Below are 20140 nucleotides of genomic sequence, written 5' to 3' on the forward strand. Positions count from 1 at the left end.
GTCCTCAGTGTCTATGTGTGAAAAATAACTATACTATCACCTGCTTCATGAGTATATGAATGTTAAATTAAATAATATATTATAAGGCACAGCATGATGTTGACAATAAACAAGATCCTACTCACATCTTTAATAAAATGGCTTCTAATATGGTTTATTATTTATACATCAAACTTTGATAATCTTGGATAGTTATCACATTTATTAATTTAAAAATAAATAAGCATCAGAGCAATAGTCTTAGACCAAGACTATGACTTTATCTAGACATTATTATGAGTAGTTCCCAGTGATCAGGAAAGTTTAGATTTTTAAAAATTTATTTATTTTTATTTTATCTGCATGAATGATTTGTCTGCCTCTATATATAGATATATGGTGCATATAATATATATGTATGTATGTACTACCTGTATGCCAGATGATACTGGTGTCCAGAGGAGGGTTTTGGAGTCATTAGAACTGGTAGCATGAATAATTTGTTTTGAGCTGTAATGTGGTTGCTTGCAACGGAACCAGGTCTTCTTCAAGAGCAAGGACTCATAAGCCATCATTGCAACCTTCAAGAGAATTTATAGTTTTATGAGGATCATCCTTGGATGATTTTTTTGTAACCATAATTACCTATATATCTTAAAGTTTCAATTTCACGGGCCTTGGTGGTGCACGCCTTTTATTCCAGCACTTGGGAGGCAAAGGCAGCTGGATCTCTGTGAGATCAAGGCCAGCCTTGTCTACATAGCAAGTTATAGGTCATCTGGGGCTACAGGGAGATCATATCTCAAAAAGATTTAAAAATAAATAAATAAAAATAAGTTCCGTATTTCACTGAGTTTAGAATTCAAAGTTCACCTCTCAGGAACAAAAGTCCAGAAATGCAGACAAATGTGAAAATAAACTTTTGCAATCGATTTTTATGGTGGAATTGGAAAGGATAGAATTAATGAAGACATCCAACTTTTATGTGACATTACCAAGAAAATCAGTAGAGGGATGGGAGTTAATATTCTTGGTCTTTGAGAATGATTATTCTGGTGGAGAGAGAATATTCTAACAAAATGGGTGGAATATTGAAGGGTGAGGATAAAATAACTTACTTTGAGGTATGTCTCACTAAATTTTTTTCCTTCCTGCCCTGTAGGAGACTGTTTTACTATATTTTATAATACTAATATTTAAATAATTTCCAGTGATTTATTGAAATGAACTCTCCCTGTGCCTATCTCTATATCGCTGTCTTCCTCCTGCTCTCCTCTCTATTTTGGTACACATGATCAACCTTTGGGCTTAGGGAAAGCTGGGCAAGTTCTTCCCCACAGAACTAGTTCCCAGCCCATACCTCTTCATTTTCCTTAGTGTTGTTTTCCTTTGGTGATTTTAATTTTTTACCCACTTTCCTATTCTGTCATTAAAAAATATTTTTATTTTATATCTGAGTATTTCGCCTTCATGTACATAAGTACATCTACATGTACAATGGCTGTGGAGACCGGAAGAGGACAGTGGATCTCCTGGAACTGGAGTTACTGATGGCTGTCAGTCATCATGTGGGTGCTGAGGTAAGAACTCAGAATCTCTACAAGAGCAACCAGTGCTCTGAACCACTGTGCCATCTCTCCAGCCCCAGATTCTTCCATATTTTACAAGACAAATATCTTGTACACAATCTTAGCTTATTCCAGACAAAATTATGTAATTAACAAGGATTTATAATTCATTTGTTTAGTCTCTACATGTGTACCTACACTCATTCAAATATGAATACATACCTGGATGCATACACATTCATATCACACACACATATACAAGCCAAAAGAAAGGATTATGGCACTCCCAACAACCCACGTTAATATAGTAGTATTTAGCTACAAATACCAGAACAGCTTAAAACATTTTCAGAAATACCATAGACCTCCACATGTCCTTTTGAAAGTACTCTTCAGTTAGGCTTGATAACACACTTCTATAATCATTGCTCTTTGTAGGCTCAGAGAGGAGACCATGAGTTATGTGGTCTTCTTTTGTATTCAATGAAATTCATTTGAATAAATAAACTAATAACAAAAATGCATCAAATTTATTTTTAGTTCTTTCAGCATATACTCAAATACAATGGCCAAATTGATCTTTTTAACCTACTGGCTTTTTTCTTTGTTAAAGAATTTTTTTGGACATATTGTGTGTGTGCTTCTGTGTGTGTGTGTATTAGTTACTTTTCAGTTGCTGTGATAGGACATCATGACCAATACAACTTATTGAAGGAAGAGTTTACTTGCCATATAGTTCAGAGTCCATAATGGCTGGGGACGCATGGCTATACAGGTGGCCAGAACAAAAAGCCAAGCAATCACATTTTCAAGCAGGCATAGGAAGTAGAGAAAGACACAGGAAATGGGCATAGCTATGTACTCTCAAAGACTATCCCCAGTGACGTGCTTTCTCGAGAATGACCACACTCCTAAAGTTTCCCTGATGCTCCCTAAACAGCACCAAAAACTGGGGACCAAGTGTTCAAATATTTGGAGCCAGTGAATAACATTCTTATTCAAAGCACCACAGTATGTGTTGTGTGTGTGTGTGTGTGTGTGTTGTGTGTGTGTTTACACACACACATATGAACAAGAGTGCAGGTGCCTGTGGATGACAGAAAAGAGCATCAGATCCCTTGTAGCTGGGGTTACACATTGCCATGAGCCATAAAACATGGGTGCTAGAAATTGAACTCGGGTCTTATTGAAGAGCAGTAATTCCTTGCTGAGCCATGTCTTTAGCCATCAATTCATAATTTTTTTCCAATGGCTATTCCAAAGTAATACAAATAATGGAGATATATTTTATTTTCCATTGCTTGGTTTCTAATAACGATACTAAGATTTTTTTTTTTTGATCTTTTTGAAACAGGGTCTCTCTGTAGCCCCAGCTGTCCTGGAACTCACTATGTAGACCAGGCTGGCCTTGAACTCACAGAGATCCGCCTGCCTCTGCCTCCCTAGTGCTGGGATTAAAGGTGTGTGCCACCATGCCCAGCTACACTAAGATTTTGATAAATGTTAAAATCACTTTCAAGAAAAAATTCACACAGACACCAATTTCCTCTGTTTAGTCTTGCAATTCTAATGACAGCTTTAAGTTTAATTTGAAAGTGTGACTACCCAGATCTTCAAAATACTCCAGAATCATGTAACAGAGTCAATGATTCATTTCTTTATACAGTCAAAAGCATACATACCTGCATGCATGCACAGACACCTACATTAATGTCGTTAAAATTATTATTTTATGTGTATGAGTGTATTGCCTGCATGTGTGTAAGTGCACCCATGTTGTGCAGTGCCCGCAGAGGTCAGAAGATGGTGTTGGATCCCCTGGAACTGGAGTTGTTAGCTGCCATGTGGGTGCTGGGAATTGAACCTGAGTCCTCTGCAAGAGCAGCAGTCTGTGCTCTTAACTGCTGAGCCATCCCTCCAGCCCCAAAATGTCATTTTTTAACTTAAGTGTTCATTACTTAGAAATTATGTTCTAGCTGGGTGTGGTGGCACACACCTTTAATCACGGAACTGGTGAGGCAGACTCAGGCTGATCTCTATGAAAAGGAGTCCTGCCTAGGCTACATAGTGAGTTCCCAGGCAGCTGTGGCTACAGGGATACCTTGCCTCCAAAACACAAACAAACAAAAAGCTGGGCCTGTTTGTGCACTCCTTTAGTTCCAGCACTTGATAGGCAAAGGCAAACAGATCTCTATGAGATCAAGGCCATTCCAGGCTATTTAGCTAGTGGCAGAGTATCTGGGGCTACAGGGAAAAAAATTAACTTCTGTTCTTTGGTACAAATCACATTTCTTTTCATAAAAAGATCATTTTTCTATGTAATGTCACTATTACCCTTCCTGTGATGTCCCTCATCTTACATTAAAAAAAAAAAAACAAATTATGGGGCTGGAGAGATGGCTTGCAGTTAAAAGCACTGGCTGTTTTTACAGAAAACCTGATTTCAGTTAAAACCAGCCGTTACTCCAGCTCCAGGATATCTGATGTCCACTTCTGACCTCTGTGGGCATTGCACGACACAGGTGAACTTAAATACATGCAGGCATTGCACTCATACACATAAATAAAAATAAATGGAATACTTAAAAATTATGAATTTAAAGTGCTATAAATTAACATACACTTAACCCCCAGAAGTCACTAAAAATAGAATAATGTATTCAAGTAAGATGAGAACAGGCAAATTAAGCTATTATGCCTCAAAACATCTAGCAGAAAGTATATTGAAAAAGTGATGACTAGTGTAATGTGCTAACTATCTGTATCCAAAAGTATTGGCAACACAGAGCCCTGTACAGTGCTCGATGTTTGCCCACCCGAACACTCAGCACACTGAAAGCTGTGCTTCCTGCCTCTTCCCAGTATCACAAGAGAGTATCATGGTGTATATTTCTACAATAAGGCAAAACAGAAATTTCAAATTTTGAATTATAGTTCCTAATTTATTCTATTTTTTCATAAAATATGAAATTGTGATTCAAATCGTCCTAAATGTGATGACATCAAATGTGAGTCATTGATGGTAAAAAAAAAATGTAACTGTAGTGGTTACATGTTTCCATTTTTCCAAAAGACTACATTACTACCTAAAGGGTGTGTTTCTTGTTAGTGTTTGCATTGAAATGATCTTAATCTTTTGTTTGAACCTGTGTTCTTTACACTCATATGATCACCTGTCATATAACGTTGTTAATGAAATTCACGTGGATTGTTTTTCTACTCTCAGTTTGCTAAAACAACTGAGAAATTTACTTAATTATTATTTTTTTACTTTTTAAATAGCTAAAATAATAGAAAAAATATACTATAAGGGAGCCAAATTAAGAATATGTCTGAATGCTTATATGTGATAATGTGTTCATTTAAATATGCCAGATACCTTTTAATTTCTTTATATACATCTCTTTTATGAAAAATTTATATTGAAATGACATTGTTTTTAAATTAGTGGACCACAGGAATAACACAATATTTTATGATTCAAACTACAAGGGTTAAGTTCCCAGTTTGTGTTACACTGCTGTTTTCCTTCTCATTGATATAATTGAGTGTTCGAAGTTATTCAAGTCTTTTTAAATTGTGATGCACAAAGTTCATCATGAAAAGAGTTTTCTATGCAGGACTTTCAGAAGAGCATTTTTCACATCCTTGTTCCTCAGGCTGTAAATCAGCGGGTTCAGCATGGGGATGACAATGGTGTAGAACACAGAGGCTACCTGTGCCTGGGTGAGGGATGAGGTGTTGTCAGGCTGCAAATAGGTGAAAATGAGAGAACCATAGAAGACAGTGACCCCAGTGAGGTGGGAGGCACAGGTGGAGAAGGCCTTCCACCTGCCTTCTGCAGATTGGATCCTCAGGATGGCTGAGATAATGGCGAAGTAGGTGACTGTGATGATGAGGAGAGAACTGAGGAGAGTGAACCCAGCTAGAACAAAGATCACTAGTTCTGTTCTGAAGGCATCTACACAGGACAGGGCTAACAGAGCCGTGGTGTCACAAAAGAAATGACTGATGTTGGAATCACAGAAAGGCAAGCTGCTTATCACACAGATGGATACCAGAGAATTTGTGAAGCCTATTACATAAGGCATTATTCCCAGCCAAATGCAAACTTTCTGGGACATAACTATGGGATACAACAAGGGATTGCAGATTGCTACATAGCGATCATAGGCCATGGATCCCAGAAGGAAACACTCACTACATACCAAACCACCAAAAAAGTACATTTGAACAAAGCAGCCTACAAAGGAGATGGATTTCTGTGTGGACTTGAAGTTGACTAGCGCATTGGGTGTTACAGTGGAGGAATAGAATATGTCAATGAAAGCTAAATTGCTAAGGAAAAAGTACATAGGTGTGTGGAGCCGAGAGTTGATTGTGATCAACATGATTAGCCCAAGGTTGCCCAACACAGTGAACAGATAGATGAAAAGAAACACCAAGAACAGACAGACTTGTAATTCTGGGTGATTTGCGAATCCAGTGAGTGTGAAGAAAGTCACTTCTGTTTGATTGTTCCCAGCCATTCGTGGTAACTCAGACTTTGACTTTACCTGTTGAAAAACAAACAATAAAGAAACTTAAAGTAACAATGAAAAGACAGGGCAAAAGCACAAGAATTAGATTTACATTGACCTCTAGCGTTGGGAGATGTGTACATCAGGAGCCAATGTTGAATGAGTGTGTGAACTTAATTTTAAAAAGGAAGTGAGAGATTGCAATACAGATATACAAACTCATGCTTATGCAGAAGTTGTAGTGCTTTAAGTAATCCTGTCCTAATGATAAGAATACATTCCTATTGTGTTATACCATCTTCTACTCAATTTATGATTTGCCCCAAAGTTGTTTACATAGTAACTTATTCACTAGAATCAACTGCATTATATTCTTAGGAAATACAAAGTCCAATTTCAAAAGATTTTGTTCATGAATTTAATTATACTTTCATGTTGCATTCATTTTTTAATTAGCTAACAAGTAAATTTTGGACAGGGTGAATACATTAAATAATGTCTTGGATTCAGGACTTTTTGGCTATGTTTTCAGTTACAAAGAAACTAGAAAAATACAGCTCACATTTGATATTCATTTTAAAATTCTTCAGACTCTGTATTCTGTCACTTACCCTTTCTCTCTGTGGATGCTGTAAAGATTACCATGGACTTTAATTGATAATGTATCTCCAATTGTTTTTCTGTGTGGTTAGAAAACTTGACTGTATCCAGTTCATAGCACACATGCCATTGGGAGGTAAACAGGTCATTACTGAAGCATAGTTTCTAAGACAATGATGAAAAGCCCGAGTATAAATATTTGAACCAAAGAAACATAAAATAATCGCAGTAGAATTGAAGAAATGGCTTTCCTAATGCAATTGACAAACAGAATAAGTAAGAAAAAGTGAAACCGGCGTTCACAGTTAAAGCAAGTCTGTCTCAACATTGAAAGCATTACAAAAAGAGGTGTGAATCTGATTACGTCTTACTGTGTCACAGGCCCAGAAGTATTTCTAATATTCACTCATTTATTTAATATGCAGTTGTACAATGAAAGCACTTTTACTTATCTATCACTAAAACCACTTCTGTCACTAAGTACTGGAATATTCCTAGCCTTAAAAGGAAAGTAAATTCTCAATGAGAAAAATTAAGGCATGATATTTATACTCATGTTTACAAACATGCAGGCTCTTGAGGAATGGGGAAATTAAGGTGCTTGCATAGACTTACCTGGGATTCCGTCATGCAAAGAATGCTCACTTCTCTTCCCACTATCTTCCACTTAATTTGGGATACATCGTATTTCCCTTTTCTGCAGTTATGAGTTTCATGGCTCATCAACGAAATGGCTCAAGTCTGTCATTGTTGATTCTGCTATTGCTGCTGTTATTTGGCATAGCCATATTCCTTTCTCATGAGCCCTTATAATATTTACAATATTGATAAATGTGTTAATGTTTTTGATAATGGTTCTTTGTGTTGTGTGTAGTTACCTTCCACTAATAAGGTAGAAATAAAAGTTAGGTTAACAAAGTCAGTTATTTATATGCCTACCTACCAATTGAAAGTCTTATTTTTACCTTAAAGGTGCACTCAGAGACAGGATGTTTATTGCTAATATATTTCTAAAGCAATTCACAACAAAGCCTTTTTTCTGCAATGTACTATACTATCAAGACTTCTACAGACTTCTCTTCTTAAGCTCTTAAACTCGCCTCATAAAGGAGCCTGTCAATTATCATGCTTAATCTTTTGAGGTTTGTATTTTAATTGTACTCCAGGGTCTATTTCCAAATTGTATGAAAATTATCTCCAGTGGAAACTTAATTTCTCATGGGCCTTGGCTATCAATGGTCAGATAGTGACATTTAGAAACAATGATTAAGTTACACTATGCTGTTGCCATTCATATTCATGAAATTCTAAGTATTTTAAAGTTTTTTTATTCTATTTTATTTTTCTCTTTCATACTGATATTTTATTGGTTGAGGATCAGTACACAGCCATTTCAATTTCTACACAATTCTTCAACAACATATTAAAATCTAAAGAGTTGTGTATTGTGTTTCTTTTTAGAAGTTATTTCAGTGACGTTTCAGCTTCAGAATTGATGGTAAAATTTCCTTAGGAGGATCTCATGTAACAATATCATCCACCACTGAGAGTCTTTGCTTCCACTGAAATTTTGGGTCACATGTGCTACACACTCAAGTTTTCATCTTTCACCTTTCACAGCACATTATCAAAATTGTTAGAACAGACATCTGGGAACAGAGATGTTACAGAAGACAGACAGTTCTGACCAGCGGATGACTAAGGAGTGGTTTGTTGTTGATGTTACTTTGTTTTTCTAAGAAACATTTCTACTAAAAACACTAGACTAGAAACATCTAAAATATTCAAGGCATTTTAGATGCATGACTGAGACTCCAAATTGCCATTTAAGTGTGTTCTGTATCATAGGATAAAACTAAGCCCCCTCTCTGGAATGTTACACTGACTCCCAGGACAGGCACTGCCTCCCATGATTCAGTATTTCACTGTTTTCTGTTTCTACCCAAAATTTAAAAACACAGCAAATGATTTGAGCTCTTAAGAAATAATTTACACTTCAAAAACAGGATAAGGTAGGATTTTTTTTCCCCTTTCAAACATGCTTCTATAACTATCAAAAACCTCACATTTACAAAATAGCTGATAAAATATTCCTCTAGATTGTACCAGAAGGGCAGAAAGGAGAACGAGGGATGTGATGTGCGATCAGCCGAACTTGGTGTCTTTCTCTCCGTCAGAGTCCGGGCTGTCCTCTTTTCCTGGCTCTCTGTTTTCTGCAGGCAGTTGTTGAGTTTCTGGGTTCTGGATTCCCCATTTCAGCCTGCTTCCCTTTGCTCCCCTTTTCCGTTCTGTGTGCATTTTTTTAAAAGATAGAATTTTTACTGCATATACAAAAATGAACGGCAGAATAATTATGACTTTAAGATGTTTATAACAAAAGGAAGCTAGACTATAATGCAATTCTGCATGGTTCATGAGCAGTGCTACTAAACAACTAGTACATGAACCAAGACTCATGTACAAATCCAAGTACAGAAACCATAGCATTTTTCTTGGTATGAAGCTGCAATATATGCTTTTATAGTTACAGAAAACATTAATAAAGCATGCCAACTTGATGTATATTCTAAGTTCTTCTCCCCCTTCAAATATGTTTTCTTTCTGAAAATTCAAGTAAAACTGACTTTATTCCTTAAATACCAACCGTGGTAATCCAGGTAGCTCTGGGGACCTGTGAACTCTGACACTTATATTTTCATGAGTACCTTTCTTCTAAATGCCATGATTCAGTCTGATATTTCTACTACTTTTTTTTTCATTTCAAATGATTTATTGAAAATTTTGCTTGCATATATCTTAATCAAATTTAGATCCCATTCCAACTCTCTGTACCCCATAGTGCCCCCCCATTCCCACACCACATTTCAGGCACTCTGTCATATATGTTAAGTCATCTCCAGCCAAACATTTCTATCCAGATGTCCCTTGGTGTAAGTTTATTCATTGTAGTCTAGTCAGTGTATCTAGAGTCACTCCCTTAAAGAAGATCTACTCTCCCTCACCCTGCAGTAATCATTTTGTTAAGTTCTATGGCTAGGGTTAGGGCCTGCTGCTGATTTCCCCTGCTCCATCTTGGGTGTGTGTTTTATTGTGTCATGATGGGTCTTGTGCATGCTATCAGCATTGCTGAACCTTCATATGAACACATTTCCAGTGGCCTAAAATGGTTTCCTTATGTTCATGCACCAACCTTGGCACTTAAAATCTCTCTGCCCCCTCTTCCATGATGCTGCCTGAGCCATGAGTGGGTAAGTTTTAATTTAGGAGTCCTGTCGAGGGATGTGTACTCAGTAGTCTCTTATTTTCTAAAACTTATCCAGTTGTGGTTTTCTGTGTGCATTGCACACTCTGGTATCAGGAAGTTTCACTAGTGAGAGCTGAGGGATGCATTAGTATTCTCTCTACTCCTTGTTCTGCTATTTTACATGAGTCTTAAGTGTAGAGGTTGCACTCACTGTATATGTGTCACTTAGGGCAGGGCATCTCTCAGACATATATTATCTGAGTATGACCAGTTATGGAATTCTGTAATAGCCTCCATCTGTTGCAAAAGGAAGCTTCTTTTTATTAGTGGTGTGTGATAAATTTGTCTGTAAATATAAGGCTGTATATTTAGCATACGGTAAGAAATTTCATTAGTATAGGCATATGACAGAAATAGGGTTTTCTCTAATATCTATGACATCTCCAGCCACGTGTATTTGTCTGTATTTACAGTGCTCCCCATGTGTTCTTTCCCATTGAGAGGGCCTTCAGTACAATTACATAACTATTGATTACCTTCTAGATAAATGTGAAACTACTGCACCAATGGGGATTAGAATTAATACACTTCTCTCTGGCATTTTATGCCACCTAAGCTTTATTTAACTCTCTTCTCTCTCTCTCTGTTTAACCTCCCTCCTCTCTCCCCAGTTTAAGTGCCCCCATTTTCCCCTTTATAAAACCGGTCTCATACCCCTTTTTGAACTTCTACCTGCCCATTTACACCAAAAGTTCTTCATTTATTCTTCCCATCCCCCTTCCAAGTCGAATGGCCCTATCCTCCCCGTTTCCCCCTTGATAAAATCTGTGCCCTACTAAACCCCTCTTTCAGGCTCCCTTCCTCTCCTTAACTCTGTTTCCTTTCCATTATCCAGGCTCCTGCTGTTATATCAGGATATATATATATATATATGTGACTGCTGCTAAGATCCACAAATGAAGGAGAACATACATTGCTTGTTTTTCCGAATCTGTTACTTCACTTAGCATAACAGTTTTTAGTTCCATTTATTTCATGATATTTTTCTTTCCTTACTGTGGAGTAGAACTCTATTGTGTAAATGTACCACATTTTCATTATTCATTCATTTCATCACCCACTTCTAGCCTCACTGAGCACCAAACAATAATGTGGTGCATATATTTCATGCACACAGAACACTAGTGCACTTACAATTAAATAAAGTTAAAATGTTTAAAAATGAAATTAGAATTTATAGTTAGCATTTAAATATCATGCATTTGTTACACCGCAGCTGTTGGAATGATCCACATATTGTAAGGGAGAAAAAGAGTGCCAGAAAGTAGAAATAGGGTAGAAGTAAAAGCCAGCTAAACAAAGACAACTGTTTTATATGCCTTCCAGCAGATTAGGAGACTTTTTCCTCAGACTTGAATTCATCATCGGGATCTGTTTTATTCTTATTTATTTCTAAACCAGTCCCAAAACAAAGGATGTTTTCTGTGACCTATTGTGCTTAGCAGAATTCTTATGCACAAATTTCCACTCGTCTCATAAAGGAAATTGTCAGTTACTACATTTGATCTTTTGAGATTCATGTTCTAATTCCATTTCATGAGCCATTCTTAAACTGTCTGGCGTAAATGTCCAATGGAGATACTACAGCTATTGCTTCTGCCTGGACCTTTGCTATCAGATGTCAGATAGCAGCATTTCAAAATCAGGGTTAATCGACACTATGCTATTGTAACTACCACTATGCTGCTGTACACTCCAACATTTTGAGAAATTAAAATCCATTTATTTCATGATTTTGACATTTTAAATGAAGACTAGGCTATTTTTCATAATTTGAGCACTTGGAACCTATGATTCTGGGAGGGTGTTCCATATAGCTTTATATCCAGGTGAACGTTTCTTAACCTCTCTGCTACTTAGTGTCTATGTCTGCAAAATGACAGTACTAATACCTACATCATGTGCTTATGGATGCTAAATCAAATAATAGATGTAAAAATACATAAATATATTATATACTTATATAACTAGAGATAAGGAATACATCATGATAAATACATAAATATGTTATATACTTATATAACTAGAGATAAAGAATACATCATGATGCTAAGAATAAACAATTACCTGTTTAAGTCTTTAATAAAATGGTTTATAATAGGATTTTTACAGCAATATTTAATGATCTGTTTTCCCCACTTCTGGGTTTTCTCAATTGTATTAATTTAAAAATTACCAATACAAAGCAGCAATGATTTATTTTCTTCAGATGAGTAATCAGAGTGATTGTTTAAGAGCAAAACTATAACTTTATCTAGACATTGATATGAGTGACTCTCAGTAATCAGAAAAATTCAGGTTTCTAAAGATGTATTGAGTTTTATTTTACCTGTGTGAATGTTTATTCTGCTTGTATATATGTGCCCTACCTGCCAGGTGCCCTTAGTGGTCAGAAGAGGATTTTGGACCCATTTGGACAGGACTTCCATAGACGCTTAGTTGTCAGCTGTCATGTGGGTGCTTTAACCTGAGCCAGGTCATCTGCAAGAGCAAGTGCTCTTAACCTTTGAGACACCACTCCAGCCATCAAGAGAATTTATATTTTTATGAGCAATGTTCTATTTCATTGTAACCGTGACTACCTTCATATCTTAAAGATCCACATTTTATTGACAAGAGAATCAAAAATTCAACTTTTAAAATATTTATTTTCTTATTATTCCAGAACACTTCCTTATATGGTTATTTGATATTTGTATGCCTGCTTCTAAATATTGAAAACTGTCATAATGGAGCTACCTTGTAATTGTAATACATAGAAAAATGAATACCTTGATTTTATTCTTTCAGCCCCTTTTATTTTCAAATGTGCCAGTGCATGACCTGTAAAATAACATTCTGTAAAATAAATATTTGACTAGAGTCTTCAAAAAGTAAAGCAGAAAAAGGAAACCAAGGGGAATAATATGAAACAGGTATTAAAAAGGGGGAAACGGGGGCCCTGAAGCAGGGGAGGAGGGAATGACAGATAATAAAGTCAAGGCAACATAAAAAGCCAGAAGGAAATATTTTAACTCAGCCCTCCCTGAAAAATACAGCTACAGTATCTGAACATGAGTGCACAGGTATATCTGAAGGCTATGTAACAAGGGACACAGTTGCAGACAAGAAAATTTCCTTTGAATTTTTCATCAGTTATTCCCAAGAGATGCCCAAAATAACACAGGCTATTTTCAGAGCCTTTGATGACCTCCCAGAACTTGAAGGTAAGACTCTATTACTGAAGACAGAACACACTTTGGACAGAAGTTGGAGAAATGAAGCTAGAAATGACCTGGAAGCCTCCTCCCTGAAGACTAGTTTTCAGTTTTAGAGGATATTATGCAAGCTGCTAAGGGAGAAAATCAATGACTCAACCAAGCTCTAAAGCTTAATAAACCACAATGACTCGCATAGCAAACTATCTCTATTGGTGCAGTAGTGACACTTTTATGTAGAGAGTAATCAAGAGCTATGTAATTGTACTTAAAGCCTTCTTAATGGGATAGAAAACATGGGTGGCACTGTAAACAAAGCCAAATACAGATGGCTGGAGAGATAGATCCTAGAGTGAAACCTATCTCTGTCATATATCTATACTAATGAAATTTCTTACTGTATACTACACATGGGTCCTTGTGTTTACAGACAAGATTCTTCTTTTTGAGATAGATGAAAGCTATTACAGAGTTCCACAGCCGGTCACAAAGAGAATATATGTCTGACACATGCTGAACCCATGCAACCCCTACACCTAAGATTCTTGGACCACAGCAAAACTGTGAGTAGAGAGAATACTAACACATCTCTCAACTCACCAGTGACACCTCCTCATACCACAGAGTGCAATGCACACTGAAGGCCACAACTGGTTAAGTTTCAGAGAATAAGAGAGTACAGAGTTTGTGTCCCTGGATAGGACTCCTACATTAAAACTCATCCACCCATGGCTTAGGTACCATTTTGGAGGAGTGGGCAGAATGATTCTAAGAGTCAAGGTTGGTACATGAACACAGGGAAACAGAGGCTTTCAGACCACTGAGAAATTGCTTATATGAACTTGCAATAGTAGTGACAGCATGCACAGGACACATGCCAATTCAATCAGACAAGAATACAGCATAGAATGGAAGAAATGGGCAGCCAGCCTCAACACTAGTCACAAAACTTTTGGCAAAAAATTGCTTAAGGGTGATGGAGAATATACCTTCTTTAAGGGTGTGACTCTAAATAAACTGACTAGACTCCAGTGAATGAACTTGTACTGAGGGATGTCTGGGTACAAATGTTTGACGGGATAGCATATAACATATGTGACAGAATGCATGAAATCTGGTGGGGGATGACTATGGAGGGTGCAGATGGGAGAAGGTGTCTAAATTTGATTAAGATATATGAACTGCACAAAACAATAAAACTATTTTTAAAGAATGAGACAACATACTAAAAGAAAATTTGAAACTATTTGTCATCATCCAAGGTCAACTTTTTAATAGAGACAACTTTATATAGAATGATTGGAGCTGTGATTTCTTCTTATCTTTTCTAAAAAATAAAATGGAATAATAAATTGTCAAAAATAATAAAATAAACATTGATTGGTTGCTGTTTGTTAGTGTTGTTTCTATAAACATTGTGGCAATGTAGTTAAACAAGATGCAATCATTTTCTCTCAGGAATTAAATTTCAGAAATGGAGACAAAGATGAAAATAAAAAATTGTGATCCACTTTGTATGGCAGAATTGGCAGGAATAGAATAAAGGAAGACATCCAACTTCATTCAGTGGCATTAAAAGAAAATCATAGAGGGATGGAAATTAATGCTCTTGGTCTTTAAGAGTGATTACTCTGGTTGAGAGAAAATATTTTAACAAAATACAGGAATACGGAAGGGCAAAGAGACAGAAATTTACATGGAGGTAAATTGATTAAACCAAGTTATTTTGTAGATGTGAAACCATGGTATATGGTTATAGAACAGTGACAGGAGCAATGGATGTCAATTCTAAAACTAAATGCAAGCAATTGCAGGAATTCTGATTAATAAGAGAGGCAACTGTGGTCTTGAGTAGGCAAAACAGAACTTTGCTCTGAGATAAAATTTGAGATATTTTGAAAGGGAAAATGGGCAAACAAAGGAAAAAGGAGGTGGATATTTCAATAGTTAGGCCCAGACACCAGGAGAAGAGATGATGACTAGTAAAAAGAAACCCTTTGAAGCGTACCTGGGAGAGAGCGTCAATAAGACCAAACTCAGAAAGTATTTGGAGATGGTAAGAGATGAACTTCTACTCACTCTGGCTCATGTCATAGGAATAAGGAAACATTTTATCAGGAAAATGATACAATTATAGAAAGGAGGTGTAAGAACTGTAGTGATAGTTGGTTTTGTACACAGTGTTCTAGAACCGTGATGAACACAGAAAATGGAAGCTATATTGTGGGTGTTTGGTCAGGAGTTCAGCTTGCTCAAATGCCCAGTAGAACAAATGCATTTCCATGCAGGCATTACTAGGTGTCCTGCTTAGCTTAGGAACAAATAGCTATTGTACTCTATGTGTAGGAAAAAGAGGAAACTATCTGGAATTCAACATGTCTCACTATCAGTGGCACCTAATGAAAATACAACCATTCTCTCCCATAGATTCATCTTTGGCTATTCACATGAATTTAGTACCAATACTCATCATAGATACCATAATCTATGGAAATTTGTGTCCCTTAAAGAAAGCAAGTTAATGGTTGCATAGAGCACACTTACATCTTCTTGCAAATTTTAAACTCACATTTTTAAAGCTTCTAATGATTATAACACCTAATTCTATGTAAGAGTTGTTCTCTGTACTTTGATTTGTATAAGTTTCAATTACTGTATTGTTTCTTTCCAATGGGTTCTTTCCCCCTATAATTAACAAAATTAGTAAGAACACAGAAATCCCTTTTTCAAAATGTTTTATTATAAAAGAGGCTTTTATAATTTAAGCATAACAGGAAAGATTTTATCCTAAGAGGACATTTGATGTGGTTATGGTCTGAGGGTCTCTTGGGTAGGATAAAATGAGGTCTCTCTATAAATGTGGGAATGTTTTAGAAAGGAAAGAAGAGAATGTAAGGGAAGGAAAAGAAGATAAAGAATGGAGAAGAAAAGAAAGTAGAGGAAATCCACGGAGAAGTTTGGAATTATTCCTTGAAAACTATTCCCTGGTAAGTCTTTGGAGATAGAGATACATTGACAGGAATGAAGTTGAGAGCCATAAAGGTCTGGAAGATGAAGCCAAATGAACAGTAAAATTTATATCAATAAAATGCATTGCTTTTTCATAGAGCTCTGTATCACTTTGCTACACTAAACAAGTCAGTAAATATACTGCTTTGTTTTAAATTTTCATCATTTTCCTATTTGTATACAATGTACTGGGATTGAAGGGAATGTGAAATAGAGTTCCTATGGCTTTAAAAAGTATGCTTGGAAAATTTAGCTGAACCTTGAACATGTATGCCTGGAGAGCGTTGTCTCATGAGAAAGTTTATGGAGGAATGCTTACTGGGGAGTTATCTCTGAAATGCCATTACTCCCCTAGTTTCAGAGGAGACACTGATCTCTCAAGTCATATTATGGTGATATTGTTATTATGGTCATTACATTTTACTAAATTGTTATAGTCTAGCCATTTTATCCTTATTCACACTTCTGTGATGGTTCAACCATAGCTCTAATGAGTATGAGAATAAAAGCAGAGTGGCCTGTGCTTTTGGCTTGTGTGCTTGGATGAAGAAATAAGAGCAAAGAAATGAAACTGCAAAAGGCCCCTGGTGTTTATTCAGTTATGTGATAATCCATGGAAGTCCTGTAACTCCCCCCTGGCAGCCACATATGATCATATGCCCCACCATTCCCTTTTGTCCCTCCTCCACTACTGCTAGCCATGCTCTTCTTCCAACCTAGTCCTCATTCCATGACTGGATCCCTGCTCCTGTCCTTACTCTCTCTTGGTATATGTAGGTCTTGTGCAGGTTGTCATGTTATAGCTGCCATGGTGTGGTCAAGCCTGCAATGTCTTTTTCATATCCAACATTTTATAGTACTCTTCACCATCCTCCATCTCTTACAGTCCTAACAACAATACCTCCAAGATCTTTTCTGGGCCTCCCAGTGGGATTTTTCAATGTCACATTTATGGCTGAGCAGTCCACAGTCCTTTATTCTCACTACTGTGAAGAGTTATGAGTCACTACTGTGAATATAATCCTTGACTAAAAGAGGTTTCTCTGACTGAGGCTGAGAGCTGCACCAGTCTATGAATATAAACAAAAGAATTTAGAAGGCAATTTTACTGTAAGTCCAATTAGAAAAACATCAGAGAAAGATTTCTGTATAGGGCCCATGACCTCCCTAGTAATAAAATATTCATCATGTTTACAGTACCAAAAATGCTTCTCTGACTGAGGCTGAGAGCTGCACCAGTCTATGGACATAAACAAAAACATTTAGAAGGCAATTTTACTGTAAGTCCAATTAGAAAAACATCAGAGAAAGATTTCTGTATAGGGCCCATGACCTCCCTAGTAATAAAATATTCATCATGTTTACAGTACCAAAAATGTATTCCAGCCTCAGATCCAATGAGGGGTTTTTGGTTACCCCTGGAACAGTCATCCGAGAGTTGCATGAGCAGGCATATACTGCCAAGCAAATCCTCATTGTATCATTCATGGTCTACAGCTGGGAATGGTCTTTGATGACTCTTTTCCCCATAAAGTTCACAAAGCACCTTCTGGTTCCATGCACACTTTTGGATGGGGAGAGCAGTTCCAGTTCAGTTTTAGCTCAGTTCCTCTGAGTCTTGAATTCAAAGATATCCGAGTTATCTTCAACAAGAGAGTCTGACTGTCTAGTTCTGGCAGGCAGCAAAGAAGACTCACAATAGCCTATATTGCCTCTGGGGGATCCGTGAACAATGACTCACAGGGTAGTGTCACTCATCATGATTAGGTCAGTTCAGGGCTATTTATTATAACTGAGAAGCATGTCATCACTGTTGTTACTACATTTCATAATATTAGTAATTCTATGATTTTTAGTGATTTGTTTAAATGCTCTCTCTCTCTCCCTCCCTCCCTCCCTCCCCTTTTCTCTCTCCTTCTTTCTATTTTTGTGTACATGATCAAACTTTGAGCTTAGGGAAAGCTAGGCAAGTTCTTCCACCATGGGACGAATTCCCCAACCTATGCTTCATCCTTCTGTTTAGTGCTTTTTCCTTAATTATTTTAATTTTTTACTCTTCTTATTCTCCCATTGAAAAAACATTATTTTAATTTTACATCTATAAGTGTACTATGTGCAAGTACGTAAGTGAATCTATGTGTGCAATGCCTGTGAAGGCAAGAAGAGAACAGTGGATCCTCTGGAACTGGAGTTACTGCTGGTTGTTAGTCCTAATGTGGATGCTGGGATCAGAACCCAGGTCCTTTGCAAGAATAACCAGTGCTCTTAACACTTGATCAACCTGCTTCTGCCTCCAACATACCTGACCTGGAAAGAATTTATGCATGAACTCCATGTATAATGTATGAGTACAAATCTGAATCTGAATCTAGGCTATATTAGAGAGTGCTAAAGTTATTTCCTTTCAACTGACTAACTTGTTCCCTCAGCAGTTTCTGGAGCAATGAAAAAAGTAACCTTTTCATTGGCTAAAACATACCTTAAAGGTGGTGAAATAGAATACAAGCTCAAAGAATATGATTGTAGGAACATTACCAAGGCACCTCACCCCTAATACAGTGAGTGGAAAATAAATGCTTGTATTTTAATGATGCTATGCATATTTAAATTGAGTGTCTTTTTTCCCTCTTTTGAACAAGGAGAAGATATCTAACAGAGGACAGAGTACAAAGATTATGTACTTAATCTGACATGGGAAAAGCCAAGAGGACTAAGGTAAGGAGGTAAATGGAATGACTGAAGTTTAGGAACAGATGTGCTTTGGATGTGACAGCATTACAAGGTCTGGGAATGTCCAGAAAGAGTGAGGAGAAAGCAAGTGGAAGAAACATGCTCAGGGAAATAAATAAGGCAGAAGCCTTGTATGGCATAATTTTGAATGCATAAAATGTGGTACTACTTTTAATGATACAAAGAAAAATTCAATAGCTTAAGTATTCAGGTGCAGGCTGGCGATGAGCTACTAATCACAGAAAACAGCATTTATGCTCATAACATAATTAATATCAATTAAATAAGTGTTAATGTTTGAAATTTTTGTGTAATAATACATTCTCAATACAATTAAAAGAATAAGTTTACACAATTAGATCAGAATAATATAAGCAAGGCCTTAATACTATTTAATATACTTTGAAATAATCAAGGCATCTATACAGAATTAATGAACATAGATAGAAAGGTGAATTATAATCCATTGAATGGTTCCCAATAATTATGATTAAAAATTCTACTTGGACAATTCATCTGAGATACTATGATTAGAATGGAGAAAAAACAGTGTAAACTAAAAAGGTGAGTAATTTGTTGACTGGACCACATTACATTTCAAGCACTTCTGATTATAAAAACTGAAAAGGTCAAGAGTGATGTTGTTAAATGAGGGTGTTAAGATGCACACTTCATGAGGAAGAGACAGCTCAGAAGATGAAGCACTTGCCATGCAAATGTGAAAACCAGTGTTTGGATCCTTAGACCCATGTGAAAACGAGATGGGCATGTTGGAACCAGTGCTTGACAGGTAGAGAGGAAGGGATCCCTGGAGGAAGCTGGAAGGCAAGACTAGCTGAACTGACCAGCTCAGGGTTACCAAGGGACCCTGCCTCAGTAAGTAAAGTGGAGAGTAACTAAGGAATATCAGACAACAATCTTTTGATTTCATATGTGTACTTCTACACATTCAAACATCCATACACGTGTGAATGCACACACACACACACACACACACACACACACACACAAGCACACAGGAGACAAGAGTGCTTGTTGGGGTGAGATTTTATTTCTCTTATAAGTTACTTATGTAAAATTGATAACCTACCAATTTAACATTATATGGTACATTAAAATAAGTGTCTTCATGGTATTGAATTAGGATTATCACAAAGCCTACTTTAAATTTAAGTTGGAAAGTTCTAAAAGAGAGAAAACTTTTTAAATATTTTATTTTAGCTGGGTGTGGAT

At 36.7% G+C, this 20140-nt stretch overlaps 1 protein-coding gene across 1 annotated transcript; it reads right to left on the bottom strand.

The window, feature by feature from the left end:
• Window positions 1-5143: 5143 nt before the first annotated feature.
• On the bottom strand, window positions 5144-6076 carry LOC103748460 (olfactory receptor 8I2-like). Its single transcript, XM_008851098.1, has one exon. The coding sequence runs from the start codon at window positions 6074-6076 to the stop codon at window positions 5144-5146; it is 933 nt and encodes a 310-aa protein (XP_008849320.1).
• Window positions 6077-20140: the final 14064 nt, after the last annotated feature.

The sequence above is a fragment of the Nannospalax galili genome, unplaced genomic scaffold, assembly GCF_000622305.1.
Source record: "Nannospalax galili isolate Female #2095 unplaced genomic scaffold, S.galili_v1.0 scaffold1226, whole genome shotgun sequence".
In the NCBI taxonomy this organism is placed as follows: domain Eukaryota; kingdom Metazoa; phylum Chordata; class Mammalia; order Rodentia; family Spalacidae; genus Nannospalax; species Nannospalax galili.